The sequence below is a fragment of the Passer domesticus genome, chromosome 10, assembly GCF_036417665.1.
Source record: "Passer domesticus isolate bPasDom1 chromosome 10, bPasDom1.hap1, whole genome shotgun sequence".
NCBI classification, from domain to species: Eukaryota; Metazoa; Chordata; class Aves; order Passeriformes; family Passeridae; genus Passer; species Passer domesticus.
In genome coordinates this window covers 15,865,345-15,889,921 of record NC_087483.1, presented here as the reverse complement: position 1 = coordinate 15,889,921, position 24,577 = coordinate 15,865,345, and the positions used below count along the sequence as shown (strand labels likewise).

General features: G+C 43.9%; 1 protein-coding gene across 2 annotated transcripts in view; it reads right to left on the bottom strand.

Moving 5' to 3' along the window:
- Positions 1 to 422: 422 nt before the first annotated feature.
- Positions 423 to 24,577, bottom strand: part of PLCL1 (phospholipase C like 1 (inactive)) — a 177,809-nt gene continuing 153,654 nt past the window's right edge. For both annotated transcript variants that reach the window (XM_064433980.1, XM_064433981.1), the window contains exons 5-6: positions 23,497 to 23,606; positions 423 to 2,155 (exon numbers count right to left, since the gene is read on the bottom strand). In XM_064433980.1, coding sequence (XP_064290050.1) covers positions 1,973 to 2,155; positions 23,497 to 23,606 — 293 coding nt within the window. In that variant the 3' untranslated portion in view covers positions 423 to 1,972. The remainder of the gene's footprint in view (positions 2,156 to 23,496; positions 23,607 to 24,577) is intronic.

The following is a 24,577-nucleotide window of genomic DNA, read 5'->3' as shown; positions in this document are numbered from 1 at the left end:
TTCCAAAGGCTGATCCTTAGCAGCTGATGATGCTGGGGTAACAGTTTCCATCATCCCTAACTGTAAGTAGTGAAGGCCAAGTGTTGTTTTTGTACAAACATAACCCAAGAGGGGAAAATGTGAACATGCACACTTACACCATTGATCTGGGCTTTATGCCTTGCCTGAAACATGAAAGACATTTTCTCCAGACCTCAGTGAAGTCTGAACACACACTCATAATCTAATGGAGAGATAAACAGAGCATTTAGGGCTGGATCTGAACAAGTATGGCAAATTTTACTGAAATGGTATTTAAGGCACCTGAGTTATAACCTTTACAATAACACAGCTGCTGTGAGAGCAGGACCTTCTCTCAAGCAACTTACCCACTCTAACCCACCTTCATCCAGGGTCATGTAAAATCACTGCAAAATCATGGGTCAAAGTTGTTTCATAGCTTTACTCTCTCAGTAATGTGCAACATGAACATAATAGTGTTATTAAGAAGTCAAAAATAACTTAACACAATAGCTATATAAGATTTTCCAATGGTCAAACTTTCAGCAATTACTTTTTGTTAAGTTCAGAAAATTAGCATATTTGTTAATCAAATTAATTTAAAAAGTAGCTTTTAAAAATAAAAGCAATGCTTTAAATAAATATAGTATTTTTATAACCATAAAACACTTAGTCCTGTTAACACAAATATTCCACTCAAGCACAGTACTTAAACAATTGAAATGAATGTTGTGAGCACACGTGGGCCGGACATCGGGAGGGACGAGGATGCTTCAGGACATTCTCTGTCTCCTTTCCAGAGTGGCACAAAGAGGCAGCCAATTCTCAGAACTTCCCCAAACACATGACGTGTTAGGATATTTGTAGTTGCTGCACAAAAATGCTGGCACCCTGTTTTTCCCCAAGCTATTTCTCTACACTACACCTGTAGCAGTTCTTCAGCCCTGCTTTTAAATCTCTAGCACAGCATGATTTTAACCATGAAAACATTAGGTCAGAGCCTGCTTGCTTCATCCAGCTGACTCCAACATCTACACAGAAGGTGGCAAGCAAGGCCTGACCTCTCACACATCTTGCACTAAAGCTCACATGTTGTGAAATCTAAAAAACCTTCCTTTAATACTGGCACCACTGGCTGTTTCAGAACAGCCTGAAGGTCACATTCAGCGTTCATGACCACCAAAGGGTATTCACAGCTCTCCCCATAATTACAGGGCTGACTAGCTATGGTCATTACTACTCAAGTTAATGCCTATCAGCACAGACTGTAGCTGTCTTGCAGATCTACAAGGTAGCAATGTTTTGCTGGAATAAACTAAATTAGCTAGTTCTTACGTTAGTATGTGTTGTCTGGGTGTACCCTGAAGAGCAGTTTACTACATTCAGCAAAAAATACACCTCAAATCTACTGATAATCTACTTAGCAACTCTGATCATTTCATATCCTGTTTACTTGGCTGTAATTTATCACCTTCAGGGTCTGCAGCAAACCACCGGTTTTGTCCTCACAAAAGCAGCTGTCAGTGAAATTTGTTGTGGTTTCTCTGTTTGTTTAAGCAGCGTAACAGTAATATAACCTATAAGTAAAATGATAAAAGCTGGAGAGTAAAGTAAAGCCCAAAACTGATACAAGTGCTCTCAATTTGTTTTGATCTTCAGAATGAATAAGCCTATTCAAAAGATGACAAAGGAATAAATTAGCAAATGGCTAATGTAATGCATGAAAGGGTGTTTACAGGATTTGCATGTGCGCACACACACACGCACTTGCATACAGACAGCTTGGCTTCATTAGAAATCTCACTACCAGAGTTTAACTTGGATAAATTAACTGCATTAAAATACTGACATTGTGAGGATTTTAATACTATCACACCCTGTAGAGGGCACTCCTGTGTGAGTTTTTAAATGCTTTAAAAAAATAGTTTGGAATTATTGAAATCTGTGACAAATGTGACAGCCCTGCATCTCCTCACAGCCTCCCATTCTCATCTCCAGTGTCCTTCTCCTGTATTGCCTCCAGGCACCGTTTTGCCTTGGCATCTGCCTGCCCGCTCCCAGTTTTGCTCAGTCCGCACGACAGGCACGCCAGCTGGATCTGCTTCATGTTCTCCAGGGCTTCGTTCTTGGCGTTCTTCAGGAGATCTCCTTGGCCCTGGGGATGCACAGACATGCAGGAGAGAGTCAGAGATTGCACACATTGCTCAGGACCAAAAGCAGCAATACTGCTCCTGTGTCCCTACAGGTCCCGTCTCAAATCACCTCTGCCCCCTGGAAATGGGACTGAAGCCCCTCCTGCAGCTTGGCACCAGCACAGTGAGGAAGAAAGCAGCCAGCACTGGACAGGGTGGGACAGGCACCAGACTCCTCCCACTTCCATGTCACCAGCCTTGGGAGGTAATTTCAGTCTGAACAGAAGGAAGCTGCAGGATAAGGCATTTCCTCTTTCACAGTCAACAGCAAGGTCCTGCCAGGGCCAGGGCAGTGATGGCACATGGTGCCACTCTCCCCAAGCCACTGCTCCCTCCCTGCTCCCTGGCATCACTTCCCCCATGGCAAAGGCCACGTGTTCCCAGCCAGGGGTCCCTTAGGAGCTGAGAGACCCTGATAACCCACCCCTCCTTCCACCTGGATTTGATACCCAGCCTCGGGCCCTCCTTCAGCAGAGCAGGCCAAGCTGTGCCCATATGAAACACACCATCCCATAGCACTCCAGTGAACCCTTCTGAACCATTTTGTTTGGGATCTTCAAGAAGGCAAATGGGAATGAGACTTCATGAACATGCTGTTTCTGTATCTTCTCAGAGCATGTAAATGTGAGGTGACTAACAGGATATCATCCAATTTGTAACAATCAGGAAAAATGTGTTACATGAAATTTGTATTAAGGAGTTGGGGTTCAGAAATGGTAAAATGAATATTTATGCAATATTGATATCTCAAGTACCATGAAGTGACGAGATTCTGGAGCTACAGCATACAAATAAATAAAAGCCAGGAGATGCATCTGGTTATTAAAACTCAGTATCAGTAACTTGAGCTCCTCTTCTCCTAATGTCATCCCAAGTACAGCACATGCTGCTGCTGGTTCCACTCATGCTCATAAGGAATACCTCCACTGACTGAAATGTCACATTCAGATCCCTGCCACCCAGCCTGACCACCTGCAAATCACAGGTACTTTGATGGGCCTCACAGGACACAAGAGACACTACAGCAGGACTTTGGGCTCACTGGAGGGGTGACTGATCACTTGCCCTTCCTTGGGTTCTCCAAACCAGTCAGACGTGTTGGATGAGTCACAGTGTGACACCTTCCAGCAGTGGGAGCATCCCTGTTCTCCCTTTCCCCAGAGCTAAGAGGAAGGATTTATCCTACACCGATGAGCACAGTCCCCTTTTTGCCAGTGCCTGGCACTGCACTCGCAGGGTCTGAACCCCTGTACACAATGTTCACAACCAACAATGGTGGCTTGCAAGGCTGCAGCACTGGTAAACACCACGTGGGACACCACGTCATCCAGGGACGAAGCCTGTGCCTGAGAACATGATTGCCTCATCTCCTGGTGTCACAGATTTGTCCCTGCTGAACGATGCAAATCACCATCCAGATGCTGGGAATACAACTCAGTGTGAGAATAACAAAAAGCACTGGGACTGCGTGAGCAGCTCTGTGCTATTTGCTATGAAGCTCTTTTGAAGGGATTTGTGTCTCAGCAGCATGACAGTTCTGGGAATACACAGTCAAAGAGCTTGGGATCCAGTCAGCAAGCACGGTGTGAAAAAACAAAACAAGAATAAATTATGCAGCAGCTATTTTTCACAGCTCTGAACTTACTTTTATGTCAGAGGTTTTGCTTATGGTTAAAGACAGTAGGCAGGAATTCAAGAGCCCCAGAGCTGCCTGGAGCACCCAGGCCACCTTGGTGCCCCTCCCAATCTGCAAATGGCAGAGGAATAGCGCCAGTGCTGTAGTGACAGAGACAACACCAGCACATAAATAAAGTATGTATCATTAACGACATGATAATGTTAGCAGAAAGGGTCCTCAATGTATCTCCTCAATACATCTTCCATCTCTTCAAACTGCACAAATGCAGTTTGAAATAGTTTTGGTTTAGGATGAAATACCCCTGGCTGCTACTTCTTATGCACACAGGACCAAAGACACCAAAGACCTCACCATCAAACAGGAAAAAATCAGTGTGACCATACTTTGCAGCCTTAACTTCTCCAAGCTAAAACCTGGCACTCTGTGTGCATGTCCACGAACAGAAAAATCCCCTCAGTGCAAGAAGCAACCCCTTTCCAGGATGAGGTCAAAGAATGTTTCTCAGGGTGGCCCTCAAACTGTGTTTGTCCAGGGACTGAGACACCCATGGATGGATGCTATTTGGGAATAGATGCACCACTTGGGGGCCAACAGCCCGAGTCTGCCCTGCCCAGACTCTCACCTGAAGTCTGCAGAAGCCAAGGGACTTCACGCCCCACGTCAAAGTGCCAAGCCACCTGCTCTCCCTTATACATATTCTGAGTTCACATTTGAGTAAACTGGCAATTCAGATTACAGATTTTGTCTGAGGCAATGCACAACATGTCTTTGGGTTCCAAGAAGAAACACATGCCTCCTGAGCATACTTCCAATATTTTGAAGACATTTTTATTTTACAGTGATCTAAAAACAGAAGTGGACTTATCAAAATAGTGCAATTCCATTCATGTACAGAGCAATTGATTTATGTCTTGGTCACCTTGTGATTTTTATTTTTAAACAGCTGGTTCATTTGAGCAAGACAAAGAAGCAAGAATTATTTTGAATCATCTGTCATAAGAAAATTAACGACAAACTAGCCCTCTCTGACAGAGCTGTCATAATTCTAGAGACACCATTAAAAAAAAATCTGTGTGCAATGCTCCGTTTGAAGAGCCATCTGTTTGCTTTGAAAACTGGCTGTGAGCATAATCCACTTAAGAAGAATGTCAGCAAAATTGTGTCAACACCTTAACAAACTAAATACTGGATAGAAGCTAGAGTAAACTTTACAAGCATGATTGCATTGAAACAACCTTCACAGACCAGTCATTGTGAGCATCTCTGCACAGAACCATCCTGCTCACCCTTACAAACAAAGCCTCTCTCTTTCAGACAAGGAGAGACCATGACAGTCCACCTCAGCATGCATCCATCCATCCATCCATCCATCCATCTATCTATCTATCTTCCTTCTGCTACTGGTATCATCAGCTGTTCTGAAAATAAAAACTCATGAGAAAGTTTAAACTCAAGCATTTGGCAGGACAGTGAATTAAGCCAGAAGAGACTAATCAAGTGTTCTAACAAAAACTCATCAAGGGGCCATTTTCATTTAGCCTTAACGAACATTGAAAGTCAGGTTTCATACACCTAACTTCACCTAACTGCAGAGCCTCAGCACAAATTAACATTACAGGACAAATAATGCAGCTTGTCAAGCAGCTGCAAGATTACAAGTCTTTACCTTGACAGGTTAATATTGCTTAGAAAACCCTTAATCTGACATGGTTTTAAATATTGTTCAGTTCCTGTGACAAGCCACAAAAGGCTTTAAGAAGCACAAGTAGCTCTAGACAGACACTGGTAATGGCTATAGATGGGACAAATTCCATACAGTTGTAGGTTTGGTTGGTTTTTTCCAAATCAAATACCAAAGTTTTTGAGTCAAGATGACAGCTCTAAACCCAACAGCAACCCACTCTGGGGCTGGGGAAATGAAAGCTGAGTTTGGTCAGTGGCACCATTTTGTGTTCAACTTCACAATATTATTTCTTTTATATACATTGCATGCATATTTCTACAAAAATATAAATATATAGGCATGTTCACTAATAATTACTGTTTCTATGCTTTCTAGGAAAGCACTCTGTAAACCTAGGCCAGGCTGTGGGCACCCCCAGCACCAGGGACCCCAGTTATGGCACTGGCAGCACCCACAGGCTCTGTGCTGGCAGCACCAGGGGCTGCAGGAGGACCCTGAAGGCCAAGAGTGGGCCCATGCAGGAGTGAGCTGCACTGACAGCTGCCCCACATGAGCACCCTGCACTGCTCCTGGTGAAGCAGAAAATCCCACGCTGAGCAACGGGGCTTTCCTGGCCTTCCAAACTGGCCGTGTTTCCAGGGAGGCTGAAGCAGTAGCTGTGAAAGCCATTTTCTAATCTGCTGCTTGCTAAAGCAGACAGTTGCTTATCTCCTGAGCAGACACATTCTCTGACAGCACATTATGGGAGCTTTTCTCTCCAATCCTCAAGGGCTGAGTAAATACAAACAAATAGCAGAGGTTTTAACACCCATCCCACATCATGCTCGTGATATTACTGTTATTTTTTAACTTATTCTCAAAGAATCAAGCTCTTTCATTACTATTTAATCACAAAGTAAAATCTCCAGTGGATGCCAGCAGGTGGCTGAAAAAGCCAGACACAGTCAAATGAAACAGCCACTCCACATTTCAGAGGCAACACAGGCACAGAAACAGCACTGACAATCTGTGCCAAGGGACACCAAATGCTGGAGAGCTGCTCTCACGTTGGGATACTCTGTGTGAAGGCAGCATTTACTGCAAGGGGTGCATTTTCAAAGTGTCACAGTAGGACTAATTGTGTTTAATATTAATAAGGAGACACACAAATGATTGCATATGGCTTTGAAAATGTAATATTGGGTAGGAAATCATTAATGAAACAATCAGACTGTTATGCTAAACTTATTACAAAAAGCAGATATTTTTCCATGCATCCTTCAAAGCTAAATGTGGGAACAATTGATTTGAATTTGATTATGATATATTCACATTTCAGAACAGACTACTCCAAAAACATAGTGTTGCTGAATCAATGCAGACTGTAAAAACCCACCCTTTTCATTATTACTGCAGAAAGTTTGTCAACAGCTTTGCTTTATTGTCTGTGACAGAGATCATAATGCACATGCTGGCATGAAAAATGACTGTACACAAAGATTAGACACAAAGCTATAATCACTTCTCACACACTGAAAATAAAGGATTGCAAAAATGCGTTACACCACAGAAAAAGCAGGGTCCAAATGTTACTTGCCAATTTATCTTTAAATCCTTGCACAGCAGAAATTCACTTCCTAACAGGAAAATAAAAAGGCCACAAATAAAAAAGATGGCACTTAAATGGCATTCCTTGTGCTAGTGGTGTATCATTTATGGTCTGGGTTTTGGACACAGTTTCCCACTTACCAATTGTAAACCACATGCAAGAGCTTGTTTCTACCTGGCTGAAACCAGCAGCAACTTTGACAATGAGTAAATCAGGTGATCAGACCGACCGCTTGCTGGGGCCTGAGTCATCTCATTTTGCAGGATGTACTGGTGATTTCAGACATCAAACTGAGCATCTCATTTTGATATATCAGCATGTTACTGACAGCCAGAGACCTTCTCTCCCATTTCCCAAAGTAGGGTCTAGCAAAAATTTGCAAGAAGGAAACAACTGGGAATCAATTATACCACACAGAGAACAGATCTGAGATGTATGGAAAAGAAAACATCCACCTAGGGAAAAGCAGTCCCCATTATATATAAAGTGCTAAATCTGTGTAAGCATGAGCAGCAAAGCGTAACTGCTGTGGAATAGATTATTGTGTGCAGTTTGACACAAGGTTACACGATGAAAACCATGTGAAATCATCCAAGGTTGTGACAAGCACCAAGGTCAGAGCTCTAGGGCTGATCTGCTCTACGCACTGTAGCCAGCAGCTGGGACGCCTAGGAGAACAAGGCTGAGGATGATGACAAAGAGGAGGAGATGGATAGTTAACAGGAACAATCTCCTCCTAATTCTGTATCTAACCCAAGTTATTCCCCATATTTTCTTTCCTCCATTTACTTCATGAATGAGCCATACAGATGCTGGCTCCAGGCTTTCCTGCCTGTCTGTCATTGCACAGGGAGCTGAGGGAGTAGAAACCCAAGCTCCTTTTCCAGGAAAAGCACCAGGAAGCACAGAACCAGCCCTGACTGTTCTGTATGTCCCGACTGTTTTCCTTTACTCAGGTAAAAAAAAAAATCCCATTTGCACCTGATATTTGAGTCTTGAAGACAAAACCACACCTGCAAGAAGCATTCAAGGCCTTGAGGGCACTCATTGCCTCACCAAGACACTCAGCCCTAAGGTGACACATCCCAGCAGCCTCCTGCTAACCTGAGGACAACTGCTGGGACAAGAGCTAAGGAGCAACTATCTCTGCCAGTACCCTTCACACAGCACAGTCTTTGGTGTGGTATCTTTCAGTGCAGCCAGTTGTAAGGGAGAGAGGACAACACCAGCATTACTCCAGGTGGCTGGGAAAATTCACAAGGCAACTCCAAAACAATCTGGTCCCATATAAAAGCAGAAAGGTCTTTCAGTAGTTCAAGGGAAAGTGGGCAGGAATCTGGATTACAGCACTTGCACAGAGCCCATTCACCCAGCAGGATCCAGTGGATCAGCCTGGTCCTCTTTGAGACACAGATCTCTCTAGGGGTTCAGATAGCAAAAGGACACAGAGGAAGTTCATAAAAATTAATAAACACATGACAATAAACAGAATGAATAAATAAATAAATAATGAGCAAAGGAAGCAGAAATTAGAATGGCCCTAACTTGTCACACAGACCAAACGTTCACCTCACTTGTGGCTTGGATGCCATTACACAGCATGGGCTGCACACACCCAGTGGATATGTGACTGCAGGTGGGTAGTCTGACCCAGGGATGGGGCCTGATGCTAGCCATGTAAATGTGGTGTGTTAAAAACAATATTACCTGAAAACCGGTTCCATCTGATTTTAATTACTTTTATTTTAACTCCCAAACTAGACCAATCTGACAGCTCTTCAGTATTAGGCCATCCCAAGCAAAACCAAAAAGTTTTACACTGATTTCATTTGCCATTTGCATCTCACCCCAATGGTTTGCATTGGGGAGGATGACCTAAAGGGATTTACAGAGCTGTTCTGCATGAGCCTGGTTAGTTTTCTAGGACGCTGGTGACAGTTCATTGCACAGCCAAGCAGTCAACCCAAAGCACGTGGCATGACATAATGGTTGGGAAGAGGGAACACCACCTGTCTCTGCTGGAATGGCTCTCCCTTGAAAAACATCCATACTATTTCTTGCCTTCTTTTCCAGCTGTTGGAAAGGTGCAATTAAATCTAAATTGTTGTGCTGGATACCAAGAAACAGTCCCCACTCCACCACACTGGGCAAGGCTCCCCAGTTATTACAGAACTGCCAGTCCACCACTCGTATATTCCCAATTTATGTGACACAGCCAAACACAACTCTGAGGGCAGCCTGGGAGGTGGAACTGAACAAACAAGGAGAACCTCAATGAGAACAGTCAGGCAATTACAAAAGAAGCAAATACTTAGAAAACCTTCCGATTCTGGCTGCTGGCCTTGCCAGCATGAGGATATCACTGCTTTGTGCAGCCATGGCAACTTAAGAAAGAGGGTCTATATTTGTAATTCTCTTACAGGATTTGCCTAACAAGACAAAGGCAAAGGACATACATGGCCAGCTTGCTTTCAAACTCAGTTGAGTGCCCCCCCAAACCCTTGATCAAAGCCTGACAAGGAATTAACACCAAGCATTTGTTTGAACACCAAAGTGGCAAAAGCTACAGTCTTCCCGACTGATCTTTAAAAAGAGCTCTTCACTGAAATCCAGGGGCTCTTGCAAATCAATTGCACTGTATGGCTGCTAATTTATTCCTTCAAGCAGACACTTTATGTATTAAAAAAAGTGGGCTTTTATTTTTGTTTTTTAAATAAATGCCTATGCTTCTGTCTCACATGGGCATTTAAATGAAATTATGTTATATCAGGCTGTCAAAAGCAATGAATGTGAACATTGACTGTAACTGTGCTGCAGCAGGAATTTGCTTGCAGAAATAATGCCATTAATTTGATGTTAGCCATGTGCTGAGCAGTTCAGCTGCCTGTGTGTCTCAGGCACTACGTCAGGCAGACAGTTTGTAAGCACAGCCACAAATGTACAGACTCTTGCTGTCAATCCCTCCATGCTAGAAACCTGCCTTTTTTTCTGGTGATAAGTTTAAAATCACAGGGTTGGCTGAAAGCCCAGGAGTGCACACCTAATAATAAGAAAACCCCATATCTCTGAAGCAATTTGGGCACTGTTTATTTTTGATACATAGCCATGAAATGAAAATTGAAGCTGTATGTCCAGGCACTTATTTTTTAGTCCTCCTTTCATCACAAAACCCAATTGCACACAGGTGCCAGCACCAGCACTAACTGGTAACTCCAGTAAGGTCCAGAGAGTCCCAGAAAAACAAAACGGGAAGAAAGATGAGGCAGAAAGTGGACAATTTTTTTTTTTGCAACTGATTTTTCTGAGTAAAAGGACCAGCTGCAGAAAAAGAGATGTTCTGCAGCTAATGCAAGACCTGTGAAAGGCAACCCCCAAGCAAAACATTTGGCTGGCAGGCCTTGCTACCTGGTGCCCTCTGTACCGACTCTCAGATGCACAGGCTGCAAGCACACGATTAACACCAAAATCATGTCCTTCATTGCAGGGATGTCTTTTTGTCTTTCAGCAAAATGTCCCTTAAGTTCATCAGAGCCTGGAAAGGGTTTAGTGGCCAACTCTGAGCTGATTCTGTTTTGACTGAAAGCAACACTCATCTTTGCTGGTTAGGGGTTTTTTGCAGGGAGGGAGTGTTGCAGCAATGTTACAGAGTCACTGCTCTCCTTTGAATTGCTGGAGATACCAGCTTAAAAAATACCTACAGCTGTGCTTAATGCTAACTGAAATAATCTAATCTAGATAAAATCAAATTGTGCCAGTCAGAGCAGACTGTTTGTGGACAGAGCACCTTCAGCCCTGCTCCCACATGCAGCTCCTAAGGCTGTGCTCCTTTCTGCCTGCCACAAGCACTATTGCCTTAGCAACTGTGTGGTTTGCAAACGCTGCTGGCCAACACCACCAGCTGACTGGGCCATGGCAATCTGCAGAAGCCATCCAAGCTCCCTACTCCTATCCCCCAGATGGGAACAAGGCACTCCTCTCCTCCCTTCATGCTAGGAGCTTTGGGCAGCCAGTTTCTAATCAGTTCACGAGCAGCACAGGCCACAAACAACTTTATTCTGATGCAGAAAGCTTTAAGCTGAGAACAAAGCCTCCAAATCACATGAAGGTTTAAGTGCAAAAAGAAAAAAACAGCACAAACTGCTGTCTAAGTACTAGGAGAAAACAGGTTTTTATGGGATCCCTGAGCAAATGTGCTGACTTGCTTCACCCCTGTCCAGGGATCATTCCTGCCATAGGCAGGTTTGCTGGTAAGACTGGACAGTGAGCTCAGTACAAGCAGGGCTGAGCCACCCTCTCTGCTCATGTTCTGCCAGCCAGTGGTTAAAGAGGCTCCTGTGGGCCTTACAGGCTAACAGAGCTTGGGCTTGTTTCCCCTGGGAGAATCTCAGCCCTGCCTTCCCAGTGCAGATGTGAAATCAAGTACAAACAGGAGCAGATGGGGTTATTTTTGTAAGCAGAACACTGACTGACCCAGCAGGCAGAGAGCTACTGAAAGGAAGTGACTGAGAAGGGAGGAGAAATCAGCAGGGGTCAGAAACAGGCCTGGGTGGAAGCAAGAAATCTCTGTTTCTGCTTTTTAGAAGGGTGGGAATTGGAACACAGCAAACTGAGTGAGCCAAGCACAAAAATTAGTGGTGCAGGATAGGGGTAGTATTCATTTACAAATTGATTGCCCCAATATGTCAATGGGGGAAACTGAACAAGCATAATTTACAATCCATTACAATACTATGCCACAGAAAATATTAGGCTTTTCAGCTAAACTGAGCTCAATTTTTAAGCCATTACTACAAATGGCTGTTATAATACCTCCACAGTTACTGGGGAGGGTTGGAGAATGAGTTTAGACTATCCAGCATCAGACCACTGAGCTACCCTCCGAAGGAAACTGTCCTGCTGCTGCTGGCAGATTTCATTCCCAGCCCCTTTATCCCAGACTGTTACATTAGGCTGCTCAGCTTATTCAACTACCACCACCACCAATGCCTGAAAAGGTAAAAAAACCCCCACTTTTTTGCTTTTCTGTGCCTTCATGTGGCTCAGCTCCTCCCCACTTCTACACACAGCATCCCTAGGTCACCACCCAATGGAGTGGAAAGCCAGGGAACAGAGTGAGAACTTAACTGCAATTATCACCTCTATTATTACTATTCAGAGCAATCACAGCTTATCAGTCAGGCTCTTCCTGCCAATACCAGACCTATATCTGTAGCACAGAGGGTACTGGAAAAAAGAGCTACTAAATATGCATTTTTAACTTACTCCTCAAAGTCTGACTGCTCTCAGACTGTAATCGCTTTTCTGACATCAGAAATGCCATCTTTTTATTTTTGGGATCTAAAAATAAAGAGCAGCTGCCTCAGCACATGAATCACTGGTTTTGTCTCTGCTTTTCTCCTCAAATGGACCCCACCTGTACCTGGGGAAATGACCCATAACAAAGTGTCCTTTATCTCCCGCGTGTTTCATCACCTGACACTTGAATTCATCTGACCCATGTAAAAGAAGACTGCAGCTGTCAAAAATACAAGATTGCAGTTTCCCAATCTGTTCCTACAGTAAAAACTTATTTCCACCCACAAGTACTTGGGCCTCTCATTTCCCTAGCTCCTGTGTAAGGTTTTTGAAATGTCTGCCACATTTAGGACTTATGGGGTCTACCATGATCTAGGGGAGAATAACTGCGGAGTAAATGCCTGGTCTCCCTGAACACCCACAACTTTCACTTAATGCAGTTTGTGGCTTTTCACTGTTCCAGCCATCCCTGCAGACCCATATTTCCAATAATTACACATGTAAACACAGAAGTCTTTACTCCACAGCCTTCTACTGCTAGTGGCTCCAGACAACAAAAATGAATCAATACCACCATTGAGTTAAAGAGCATTTTACTTTAACCACAACCCTCAGAATATGTAGTGGTGTGGATGAACACTTTTCAATGTCAGGAGGCAGTAATGGACTCTAGACTGGCACAATGAAACAGGGAAGGTCATGCCAGCAAATCATTCCCTGCTGGATTCAGAGTTTGGCTCCCATGACTCATACACTCACACAAAAGTACAGAAGAAGTCAGAGGTCCTGGCTAACAATCGTGTTTTGCACATTCTGACATGTGGAGAGAGGATTTCTATCAATGCTCAGGAGGGAGAAGGTGAGGACTTGGCTTTCACACAGACATGCCAGCCCCCAGCTTCAACCAAGCACAAGGGCCAGGTACTCCATTATAAAATATATACCTGGATTTCACTGAGGTTACTGACTGTGCCAGGGAAAACCCAAACATTGCCTTAGCAACTGCAGAGGAGGAAGTTCCAATGGAGCAACCAGCAGCTTTCATCACCTCCTGAGCTCCCCCCAGGAATTATCTTAAATTAGATACCCATTCCACCACAGGGAGCAGGTTTTGTAGATGCTGGCACATAATTCACACAACAAAAGGGGCAGACAGCTTGTCATAATATCTAAGCTCTAGGAAACTATGTGGTTCGCTAACAGGAGCTGTAAGGAGCTCTAAATATACCACAGGAGTAATTTTTAGAAGATGTTGAACCCCTTATCACACACCATTCATTCACATTTCAGGTGAGTACCAGTTACAGCTTCCAAGGAATGTCACAGCACAGATTTAACAATAAGCAAATGCTGGAAAAAAACAACGTTCAAGCAATTTTCTTTTAATGTTCTTGTCGTGTACAAATCAGTGCCCTGGTCTCTCCTTGATACTCAACAAATTCAGAAAGTAGCTGTGGGTGGAGGCTCCCTCATGGACACCCACCATGGATGCCTTCGAAGCAGAGGCCTCTTCCCAGAGCCTTTCAGTGGCATGAACAAACATCCAGACAAGGTAGTGTGGGCCATTGCCAGCCCAGGAAGGAAAAGGTCCCTCCAAGCCCCTCGGCGAGTGCCAGCCACTGGGGCAGTGGTCCTGCCTCGGGCACTCACCCAGTGCCACCCAAGGGCCCAGAGCAAAGGCTCCCAGCCCTGCAGAACTGCCTTTCTGCCTGAGCTGTGAGGGCAGGGCTGCCAGCTTTGCCTGGGTTACCCTGCAATCCAGGACACCTGACAGAGGCAGCGGGTCCTTGTCTCCTGTTCTTTGTTCGTACTGCCATTGACAGATAGAAGCAAGAAATGCGTGAATTTTTGCAGAAACTCGTGCTTTCATCACAGCCTTCTTAATTCCTTTGAACAAGGTCACATTGTCTGATTGGCACAAACTAGATTCCCAATTTGCATGTCTTCCAGGTTGTGTTAATTAACTCCACTGCAAGTACAGCAGTCTTTGATATACATACCTCAGATAAAAGCGTCACTGTTGCAGGGGAGGGAGGGGGTGATGGCAGAAGTTGCTTAAGTTCCTATGCCACCTGCAGTTTCTGCCTGCATTCTCTTCCTGAGAGTGGTCAGTAAAAACTCACCAGATTTTATACCCAAGCAATCCTCCTTTGGTGGGGAATCACCTACATTCATCCACCTTTCCTTCAACGCCACCCCTCCTCTTCCCACTGCCTCCCCTCAATAGTACCAACTTTCCAGCACAGTTCTGCAGTTCTGCCCAAGCACATACATGCAGGAGTACCTACTTCTCAAAAGATTATGATCTTCAAGAAACTTGTGACCCTGCCTGCTGATTTTTCAAATAACCTCTTCATAGGTGATAATCTTGTTGCTGCCCAAAACAGCTTTCAGAGAACAAACTCTCTTTGTATTCCACCTGAACATTATTAATTACTTTTCCAGTTGCAGAGGCTTTGGACTGAATGACACACCCCCTCAGGAGAAGCTGGCCTTCACACCCAGGTGACAAAATCCCTGCCAGGCTGGTAGAGAACAGTGACGTGAGCAGCACAGATGGGACTCAGGCTGTGATGGGTCCGCCCCAGAGACACAAGCACAGAAGTGCCAGGTCCCACACAGCCACCCCAGGGCAAAGGTGGCACCAAGTACAGGAGTAACTCCCAGGAACTGCATCTTGGTGAGGGACAGCGTTAGAGCCATGCAAAGCTTAGTCTACATCAAGGGTGGGGGTCACAGGTGGTTTTCCCCCCACACTGGCATGATTTAGATGATACAACTGGGGCAAGGCAGAGGGAATGGGATTTGAGGCTGGGGAGAAGAAACAGTAAAGACTGAGATGAGAGTGAGGCACAGAGAGGTAATGGAGTTAGGACAGACAACCAAGGAGAGGGCTTCACTGAGCTGCCAGCCTACACAAGAGAGAGCGAGCTGGGCATCTATTTTGTCTTTCAAATATCTTGACAAGCCTCCATTTGTCAAGTGATACTAAAAGTGGTTTTCTATGCACAGCACCTCAGTGTGCCAACCCTTGGCTGGGCTCAAAGCCCGTGCTGCTGAGGTGGCCCTGGCACAAGGGGTACCAGGCACAGCGACCCCACATGCTCCTGGCTCTGTCTCCCATCACAACACAATGCATCTCACCCTGCAAGCACAGCCAGCAGCTTGGCATCAGATCCATGGCTTTTGGCAATTTGTCACATCACTCAAAAGAAAAGGTATCACGAGATTGCTCGAGATCCATCTCTGGCTTATTTTAGTCAAATTCAAGAACTCAAAAAGGTATCACTCAGGGCTTTCATTTATTCTGGTCTCTACCTTTTGTGTCATAGTTAGTGTTGTTTTGCACATATATTTGATGGTCTGTGTCGCCTCCTGTATACATGCACGCATGTGTGTTTGCACACATACAAACCCATCCCAATGGAACGAAGGAGTAATATTTAGATCCGAGTTTCCGAAGTCAATATTACAGTAAAAAAAAAAGTTTATCTCAAAGGAAGGCATGTGACAATACTTGTTTTCTGGATGAACTTCAGTGACTCTCTATTTTTGGTATGTCATACACTTGGGTCCACACTGACTGCAGGAAGGTCTTGTCCCTAAATGCACCATTACGAAACACCTGTAGGAATAGAGCCTTGGCACTGAAGGAAGAAGAGCAAAGTGAGAAAATTGGCAGAAACACACACTTTTGCTCAGATGACTCTGGCCATCAGCTCTTTCTCCAACAGCCAGATGGCTCCCTGGGTCTGCCAGGTATTGGGTATCCCCATGGAAAACAGTACAGCCTCATAACAAGCACCTTCCATGCCAAATACCTGGGCAGAGCTTAGATCCACAGCAGCTAAATATTCACCAGCACGAGGAACTACACAGCTTCTCACTAGCCCTTCCAGTGCTATTTTTTTTACCCAAATAGGTGAAAAAGGCTGTAGAAAAGAGAGAAAACTGTGTGTGCTCCCTGGAAGAACAGAAACTATTAATTGGCTTTGGTTCTTCAGGGGCTGTGTGTCACTGGGGAGTGAGTGCTGCTCCTCACAAGCACCAGCACTGCAGGCAGGCGAGCGCAGGCCCAGGTGGGTCCCTGTGCCTGGACACATAAACACAGACTCTGCCTGATCTGAATGTCTGGACAATCATTCCTTGCCAGTCAGTGAAACACTCCTGCTGTGACATTATTCAACAAAACCCCAGCAATAACTGAATAACAGGGGACAAAGTCTCTTCTCTTTGTCAGGCTATCCTGGGACTTCATGCCCTAGAGAAACTCACAGGACCATGAAGGAGATCATCAACAGCTGTGAACCCTGGTTATCTTTGCTCTCTGCTTAGTCCCTCCTATTGCCAGCAGTTGGTACTTGAAGATTTAAGATTGTCTGGGTGGCCTTCACATGTGTTTTAAACACACACATATATTTAGCTTGTTCTGAATCCAACTTGTGTCTTGGAATTTTCCTTGGCCAAGAAAACAGAGACCTTGTCAGAAACACCATTAGGGCTTCAAAAACTCACAGGGAACAGCCAGGTACCTAGAGAGGTTATGTTGTACTTGTTGAGACTGCTCACTACATCCTCCCTGGAGCAATGCTCTGGCAGCATGGCTGAGGGCCAAGAACAACAGGATATTCCAGCTGATTAACTAGTACTCCTGTTGGACTGGGATTACACTCCTTTTACCTTAATGCACAATGCTGAAGCAACTTGAGAAGCTTCCATCACCAGATACAACTGACAAAATCCATGGAGACTGTCTGTTGAAGAGCTCTGTGTCCTGCCTTTGGGCTTGGGCAAAACCAACATAAAACAGTGCATTCATCATTTATGGAGGTGGTCTTTATCAATCAAATCAGTAGAGAACAACACTCTGCTAGGTACAAGAAAGATCTGCCTATCCTGGCTAATAATTGCATGGTTTGGTTCCCTGAGTTTACAAAATACACTGATCAAAACAGCTTGGCATGTGAAGCATAACACTTACCTCCTTATCTCACAACTCATGATCATTCAAGGACTCTAAATTCCCTATCCCAGAAAAATCTTGCAACACCTCTGCATACAGAAGAGTCCTGGAGCTGTCCTGAGAGCCATGAACAGAGGCTTTGCCCTGGAACCAGCCCTGAAGCTGGGAGCCTCCACTGCACTCACCTCTGCATTCAGAGTACACAAAAGTATAGGAAGAAGTTGTGCTCCCATGTGGCTCCTCCAGACTCTTTCTCAGATTCAGTAAAGAAAAACCCAAAACTACCTCCTCCTTCATCTTTCCCTCTACTTTTAAATTAACTGCTTCCAAGCAAGCACATTGAACTAAATTTTAGTCCTATTTACAGGACTAAATAGATGTTCACCTTGATGCCCTCTTCACCTTGCCTCTAGCACTCTCAGAAAGGCAGCAAGTTTTTTATTAATTTTCCCCTTTTTGTCATCAGTTCATGTATAAGAGACAAAGCTGATCTAGTCACTATGTGATCCATTAGAAGAACTCTGCCTTTCCTCACTTTTGTAAAATCTGCCACTCAATCACAGACTGACTGGCTCAGATAATCTCTGCTGGAGCAGAGCATGTCTTGGCATAAGGCAGCAAAGCCTTCAAAACTAGCCAGGGCACAGAGTCTGGAGAGGTTTAGAAGCATGAAACACTGCTCTTAGTTCAAAAACCTGAACTGTATCAGCAAAGCAAATGCAAACAATGTGGGGACTAGAAAGCTAGAAAGGAAAGATATTTAGTCTCTCTGGAAAAAGAGCCTTGGAGTAATCACATTCAAAATGCATTTATCTGGGTATGAGCAGATATGAGGTGAGTTGATGTGGAATAACACAGTGAGTCCTGCATTTAAATGCAGGTATGAAAACTCCAAGCCACACAAACCACTCCTGCCTACTGCTCCTGCTGCACTATCACTGTCAGAAGATGACAGCAAATAACAAGAATTTGTTGCTAAGACACTACGGCTTATATTTCATCCGTTTTTGACGTTTCACAAATTGAGCACCAATGTGCTTATGTCCACAGTCATATACCAGGAAAAAGAGGGATATATGGTATCAGGAATTTTTGGGGGTGAGAGGAAAGCCTAACTGACGCTTAGAGTGAATAAAATACATATACATAGAGTACAGGAGCTTTGTGGGGACTTGTGAATCCATCATGCTCTCACTTGAGATCTGGATAGCATAAATTGTCATGCAAATCCTTTAGCAACAATAAATAATAAGTGGCAGAGCAGATTGTTACATTGTGCTTAACTATATATAAGGTTCCTACGATTCTGCTGTGCTGCTCTGCTGTCCACTCTGCACCATGCCAAGGAAAAAAGCCATGGTTCATGCCTAATGCAGGAAAAAGGAGTGATATGAAAAGATCCATATAAATGCCTCAAGATTTTATAATACTGTAGAATATCCATTCAAAAACACTTCTATAGTGCACTGTAAAAATCCTTAAATTAATGCTGGGAATGGACCTAGATCTTCCAAAGATCATCAGAAACTCTGTGTTTAAGATACTTTAGAATATCAATCACTATCTGACAAGTAGTTTTTCTTCAAAAAGAAAACCGATACCTTACAGTGATGATAAATTTGCCTCAGTTTAGGTGAGGGCAAGCAGTCTGTACGTACATCTGTCAGAAATCTCACTTTAATCTCTGCAAGTAGCCTTTAAGTGTGCATTTGGGGCTCTGCCACCCAAGTCAGGGGGTCTGGAATGCTGCAGGTCTCCCAAGCAACTGAAGGACATCATCCTGTAAAAGTGCCATTTCTGCACAGTTCTGCTGTATAAAATCACATACACTAAAGCTAACATTGATCACAACCACATAATAAAATTGTGGAGGCCTCCTCCAAAGAGAGTACTGCATTAGCAATTTAATAATTGTATACCTTCTTCATTCAACAGACTTCTCTTGATATAGCTAATCAGCATTCATTTAAATGCAGGATAATTAACAGATACACTCATGGATGAGAGCTGAAACAAGCCCTGAAAATGTAACCACTTGATGTCTTGTGTCATGCACCAATAGTTGGGAGTCCTAGTCAGAACAGACAGACTTAAGACAGCAGGGGCAAAATCTTATCATGGGGAGCAAAAAAAGATTTAAAAACCCACATGCATTTCAGAGCAGACTAGAATCAAACAGTCTTTTGCCCTTCAGCAGAAGACCAAAACAGTAAACACCACTTTTATCTTTTTTTTTTTCCCATGTTTTGTCTTTAAATAAGCAGGCATGTTGGCATATTAACTATCTGGATATTTACCATCAACATACAAGTACCTCTTGGTATTGTTTCTAGACTTTGTATGTGCTGACCCACCAAAGCACAAAGAGCCCAGAAAAATCTGTCTGCAGGCTGTCAAAGCATGTCCACATGAGAGCAGTTAATCTGAATCACAGTCAACATACTCAAACTTTGTTTGACTTACTTGCCAGGCTCTTGGGACTCGGGCAGATCCCAACTTCTTGCCCGAGTGAACACCTCCTGGCAGTCTGTGACAGGTTTTCCTCAGCAATTAAGAGTAGTTTTGCAGGCTACAACTTTTTTTCCTCAAACATTCTCAAAACCTCATATAGCAGTCACTGAATCAGTGGTTTTCTCATGTGACAGATGCCGAGTGCCTCAGTTACTGCAAAATGCTTGGTGCAAGATCCCATGGGAGAGGCAGACGGAGTGGGCTGAAGAGCCCCAGGAGAGGTGGCAGCTGGCTCTGTCCTGTGCCAAGAAGGCCAGGAGCAGACTTGACCTGGCTCTGCAGGACATCACCCACATGTACCTGACCTGGAAACCACCCTGTGCTCTACAGTGGCACTGAGGTTATGGCAGGGCTTATGTCCCTGCTCTCAGAACTCATCAGAACTGCCCCAAGGAGGCTTCTCAGCTTCTGCCTTCCAGGCTCTGGTGCTCCCCTCTCTCCCAGCGCAGGCAGGAGGAGCTCACTGCAAAAGCAGCCCCAGGAACCAGAGCAGAGGTGGCCTTGCCAGGCAGGTGGGAGAAGCACCAGCATCTGGGGAGAAACAAACACGAGCCCACACAACTACATAAAAGCCTCTGCTCTGGGAAAGGGACAGTCACCTGCTTGAAAAACATGAAACACCTTATGAAAATTAATAATGACCCTCTGTGACAAGGGAGGGTCACACCAGAACAACTGCCTCAGCTGAGCTGAGCAGCTTAGCGTGCCTCATAGGGTGAAATTAAGGGTTCCTAACACCATGGTCCCTGTGAGGGGGTTAACACAAAACTTCTTTCACTACCTTAGCATTCTACTGGCACTCAATTAAATATAGAGAGGAAAACAAAGAGACAGAGCTGGTGCTGCATGGAAATAAAAGTTAAAGTGAAACTAAATTTAAACTATTCCTGTAATATTGCTGTGAGAGCATGATTCTTCTGTCTTCTGTACTTAAGTTATGCCTCTCAGTATTACTGACTGTGAACCTGACAGTGTTCTATACATCTAGAATCTAAGGAGGAAGAGCTGGTATTTTATAAATATTGATGTCAAAGCTGACTAGTTAGACTGTCACCAAGTTAAAACATCCATTTTTTTTAGTAACATTTTTACCTTCTGGCAAACAGTTTGTCCTTATAGTGGGCATTACTAATATGTAATTAAGTTTATATAAACTAAGGAAGAAATTTACATACTATTTTGATTCACCTCTAAAAAGCACCCCAGGGCATTTTTAAACATGAAAAATGACCACAGTTAGGATTTTTACAAAATACACTTTAATCTTGCAGTCTGTAGCTATTTAATGATTTTGCCAGTAGCAATTTCTTATTGCATCTCCTGTTTTATTCAAAGCTTACTTACTGCAATGAGTCTTTATAAAGAAACACATTAATTAAATATGCCTTGGCTTCACTAGCCTAGGAAAAGACTATTAATCATTTCACAGCACAAGAACAGCACAATACCTGCTACTGCTCACGGGCACCTCACACAAACTGACTCCTGCCACGTGATGTAATTGCCTCCAACAACCCTGAGCACACAAAGAGCCTTTCTCTCATCAGCCACTCACTCACCTCAGGTAAAGCAGCTGATGCATTTGTGAGATGTAATGGGCTATTTTTTTCCTTTTCTTACAACCCTATAACAACATCTAGCGAAATATATTTGTAATGTCCACTCTGCCACTGGACACAGGGAGGACACCTATGGCTTGAGTGGGGTGGAGCTGTCAGTCTCTTCCCACCAAATCCTCCAGACTGGCTTTCACCAGCACTGAGAGGACTCAGTGCTAAAGAGGAGATGCAGGTTTGTTATGGGTAGGGTCACTGAAAGACAGTATTTTTAAGAGAAAAAAAAAAGATGACAGAGCAATTACTGATGGTTTCATATCACACACCCAAGGCACAACTTCATTCCCAGTTTTCTAATGTCATCCCTGAGTTGGACTTCAGTCAGAATGAAAAAATGTTTCATGTGCATTTCATGGATGGTTGTCACAAACTCTGTGAATATTTTACTGTGAGAGAAAGGTAGAAAAGAAGTTGGGGCTTACAAATGAAACAAGTAAATTATTCCTTGACCTTAACTAGATTTTTTAAAAGCTGTTTTAAGTAAGTTGACTATATGTCCTAGGCAGCAATTATTTTCCATGGAAACTGTTTCTTTGATCCCCTACTTGTATATTCATTAATCATAGGTCACCCTCAGAGGTGCAAACTTCATATTTGACAAACATCTAAAAAATCAAAACATTTAGAGTGACTCTGATCATTAGACATTTCTTTTACCTAACACAGCAAAAGGTATTCAGATTAATGTTCAGAGCTGCTTAGTGTGCTTTGGAGAAGGAGGGGGGGTGACTCCAGCTACTAACCTCAATTGCTCTGTGTGGAATAGGTTATCTATTTAAGTCAGTAAGTTTGAACTGGTTGACTTTTCTCTTCATAATAGATCCCATTAACTGAGCTGACACTGACTCCATTCCTCACTTTTCCACTCTCATGGTCAATCAAGGTACGCAGGAAACCACAGGTGTTCCAGGTCTTCTCTAACCCTTCTTTACCACCAATGGCCTGTCCCACATGCTTCTGCCCCTCAGCCTCTCTGTTCCCAATTCCTTTTTCCTTCTCCTGCTCAAGCCATGTTAAGGGTCCTTCCAGCACCACAATGGTGATGCATGCCTGTCCTGCTCTTGCATGCTACATTTAGGGGTATATTTGATGAGGAACTTAGTAAAAATTCTCTTTCATGACCTGGCTTGCTCTGGGATTTCAGCAAAGGGAAAGGCACTGGGAGGTCACAGGAAGATGCTGCCAGACAGGGCAGTCTGGGAGCTGGAGCAAGGGAGCAGCTGGGACAGAGAAGGGAAGTGTGAACTATGAGAGCAAGGTGGAAAATGAGGCTAGGAAAGGTGTGAGTTGAATGCTAACAACCTGAATGTCTGGCTCAAACCCTCTCCTTGTCTTCTGCTGCGGCTCCAGCAAATCCTCTCCTCTTTCCATGCCTGGCTGTCCCTAGCTGTTTTCACCCCAGCTCAGTCACAGCTACCATGACAATTCATGGCTGATTGATGCAAAGCCAGTGGCTAAAGCCCAGTGAGTAACAACTTCACCCCATGGTATGTCCCTGCACAGCCACCACGAAGGGGTGAAAATCCCCTTGTGGCTATTTGGACAGCACTCCACTTTGGAAACATAATCCTGCAGGATCTAAAATATTCCTCATGTTTTTTATTGACAGCCCCTCCAGCCCCCTGTCCCTTCCCAAAGAGATGCTCCACTTCTCATTTTACAAAAGAAGTATTTGACACACAGTGATCTCAAACAGGTCACTTTCACGGTGCATGGGGCAGAACAGACAACCAAACCCAAGTCCCTGATGATACAAACCATAAGCAAACTTTCCTCTCCTGTTCAAGGCTTAGATAAATTGCCTTCACAGCTTCCAAATCAGAGGTGTAATTCATATATTTGATAAATATCAACAAGTGGGGGTAATTGATACATCCCATTAAAAAAAGAACATCTCACTAATTCTGTGTCTTCAGAATTAGCGAGATGTTCAAACAGAGAAGCTAAAAGAGCAAAGGTTTACTTATAAAGTTAATATGAGACAGGAGGTGGTACTTTCTGTGCTTACCTTCAGCACTGTGATATTCCATGCAAAACTCTCAATGGCTTTGCTTAATTTTCTTCCTTTCAAACCTTCTTTTGTCCCAAGGTTATGAAGCTCTTCATGGAATTCCATTCCTAAAAACACAGATTGCCACATCACTCAATACACAACTGATTTTCCCATAAAAATGTTGAGTGAGCATTTTCAGTCTTGCAGCTGGGACTTCCTACAACCTCCTTCTGTGCTTTCCCCCTTCCTTTTCTTTTTATTACTCCATCCTGGGAGAACATTTTCCAGAATAAAGGTAGCATGTACAGTTTTGGGGCTGTGCTTCCACTTGGTTTGTGGCTCTCCTTACCAGTGCTGGGGTTCTACACAAGCACTGGTCCCTGCACAGACACTCCTCCAGCACTTCTGCCTGCAGCCTGCACTGCTGCCAATACTGCGACAAAAGGCAATTGCTTGTCACTCTCCTTGAGCTGATGACTTTGCACCTTGGAAGGCTGTCTGACACATGTAGAGGATACCTGTTCAGCACAGCCAATGCAGGCTCCAATGCACATCTCCTCATTAATCTAAATCAGTCATACAGAAAAGCCCTTGTACTCCGCAGTGATAAATCACATCAGAAGCACATAACTCTAATCACAGGATTGTGACTCCTGCAGCATGGAGAACTGAGACTTCCAACCAAAGCCCTGTTGTACTTCATTGCTAGTTTCTGTGGCAAATGTCTGCAGATCTGTTGCTGGATACAAAAATTTGGGAAATCTGAGATTAAAAATCTTAAGGTATCCAATTAGACCACCAATTTCACAAGATCTGCACAGTGTATGCAACCATTTCTTAGTCTAGTGTGGATTGAGAGACAAAATGGAAAAGAGCTGCTTGTGTTCCCTTAATTTGCACCTTACAAAGGCCAAACTGGCACTAAATAACTCCAAAGCATCTGAAGCCTATCCTGGCTGAACAAACCAAACTCCATCTCCAGTTGTTTCATAGCTCTCCCTCCCTTAACACTTTAGGATAAATGTCACTCACAAATTTGAGCTTCGTTGAAATTACATCAAAGAAATGCCAATGGAGAGAACATCTGTACAGTGTA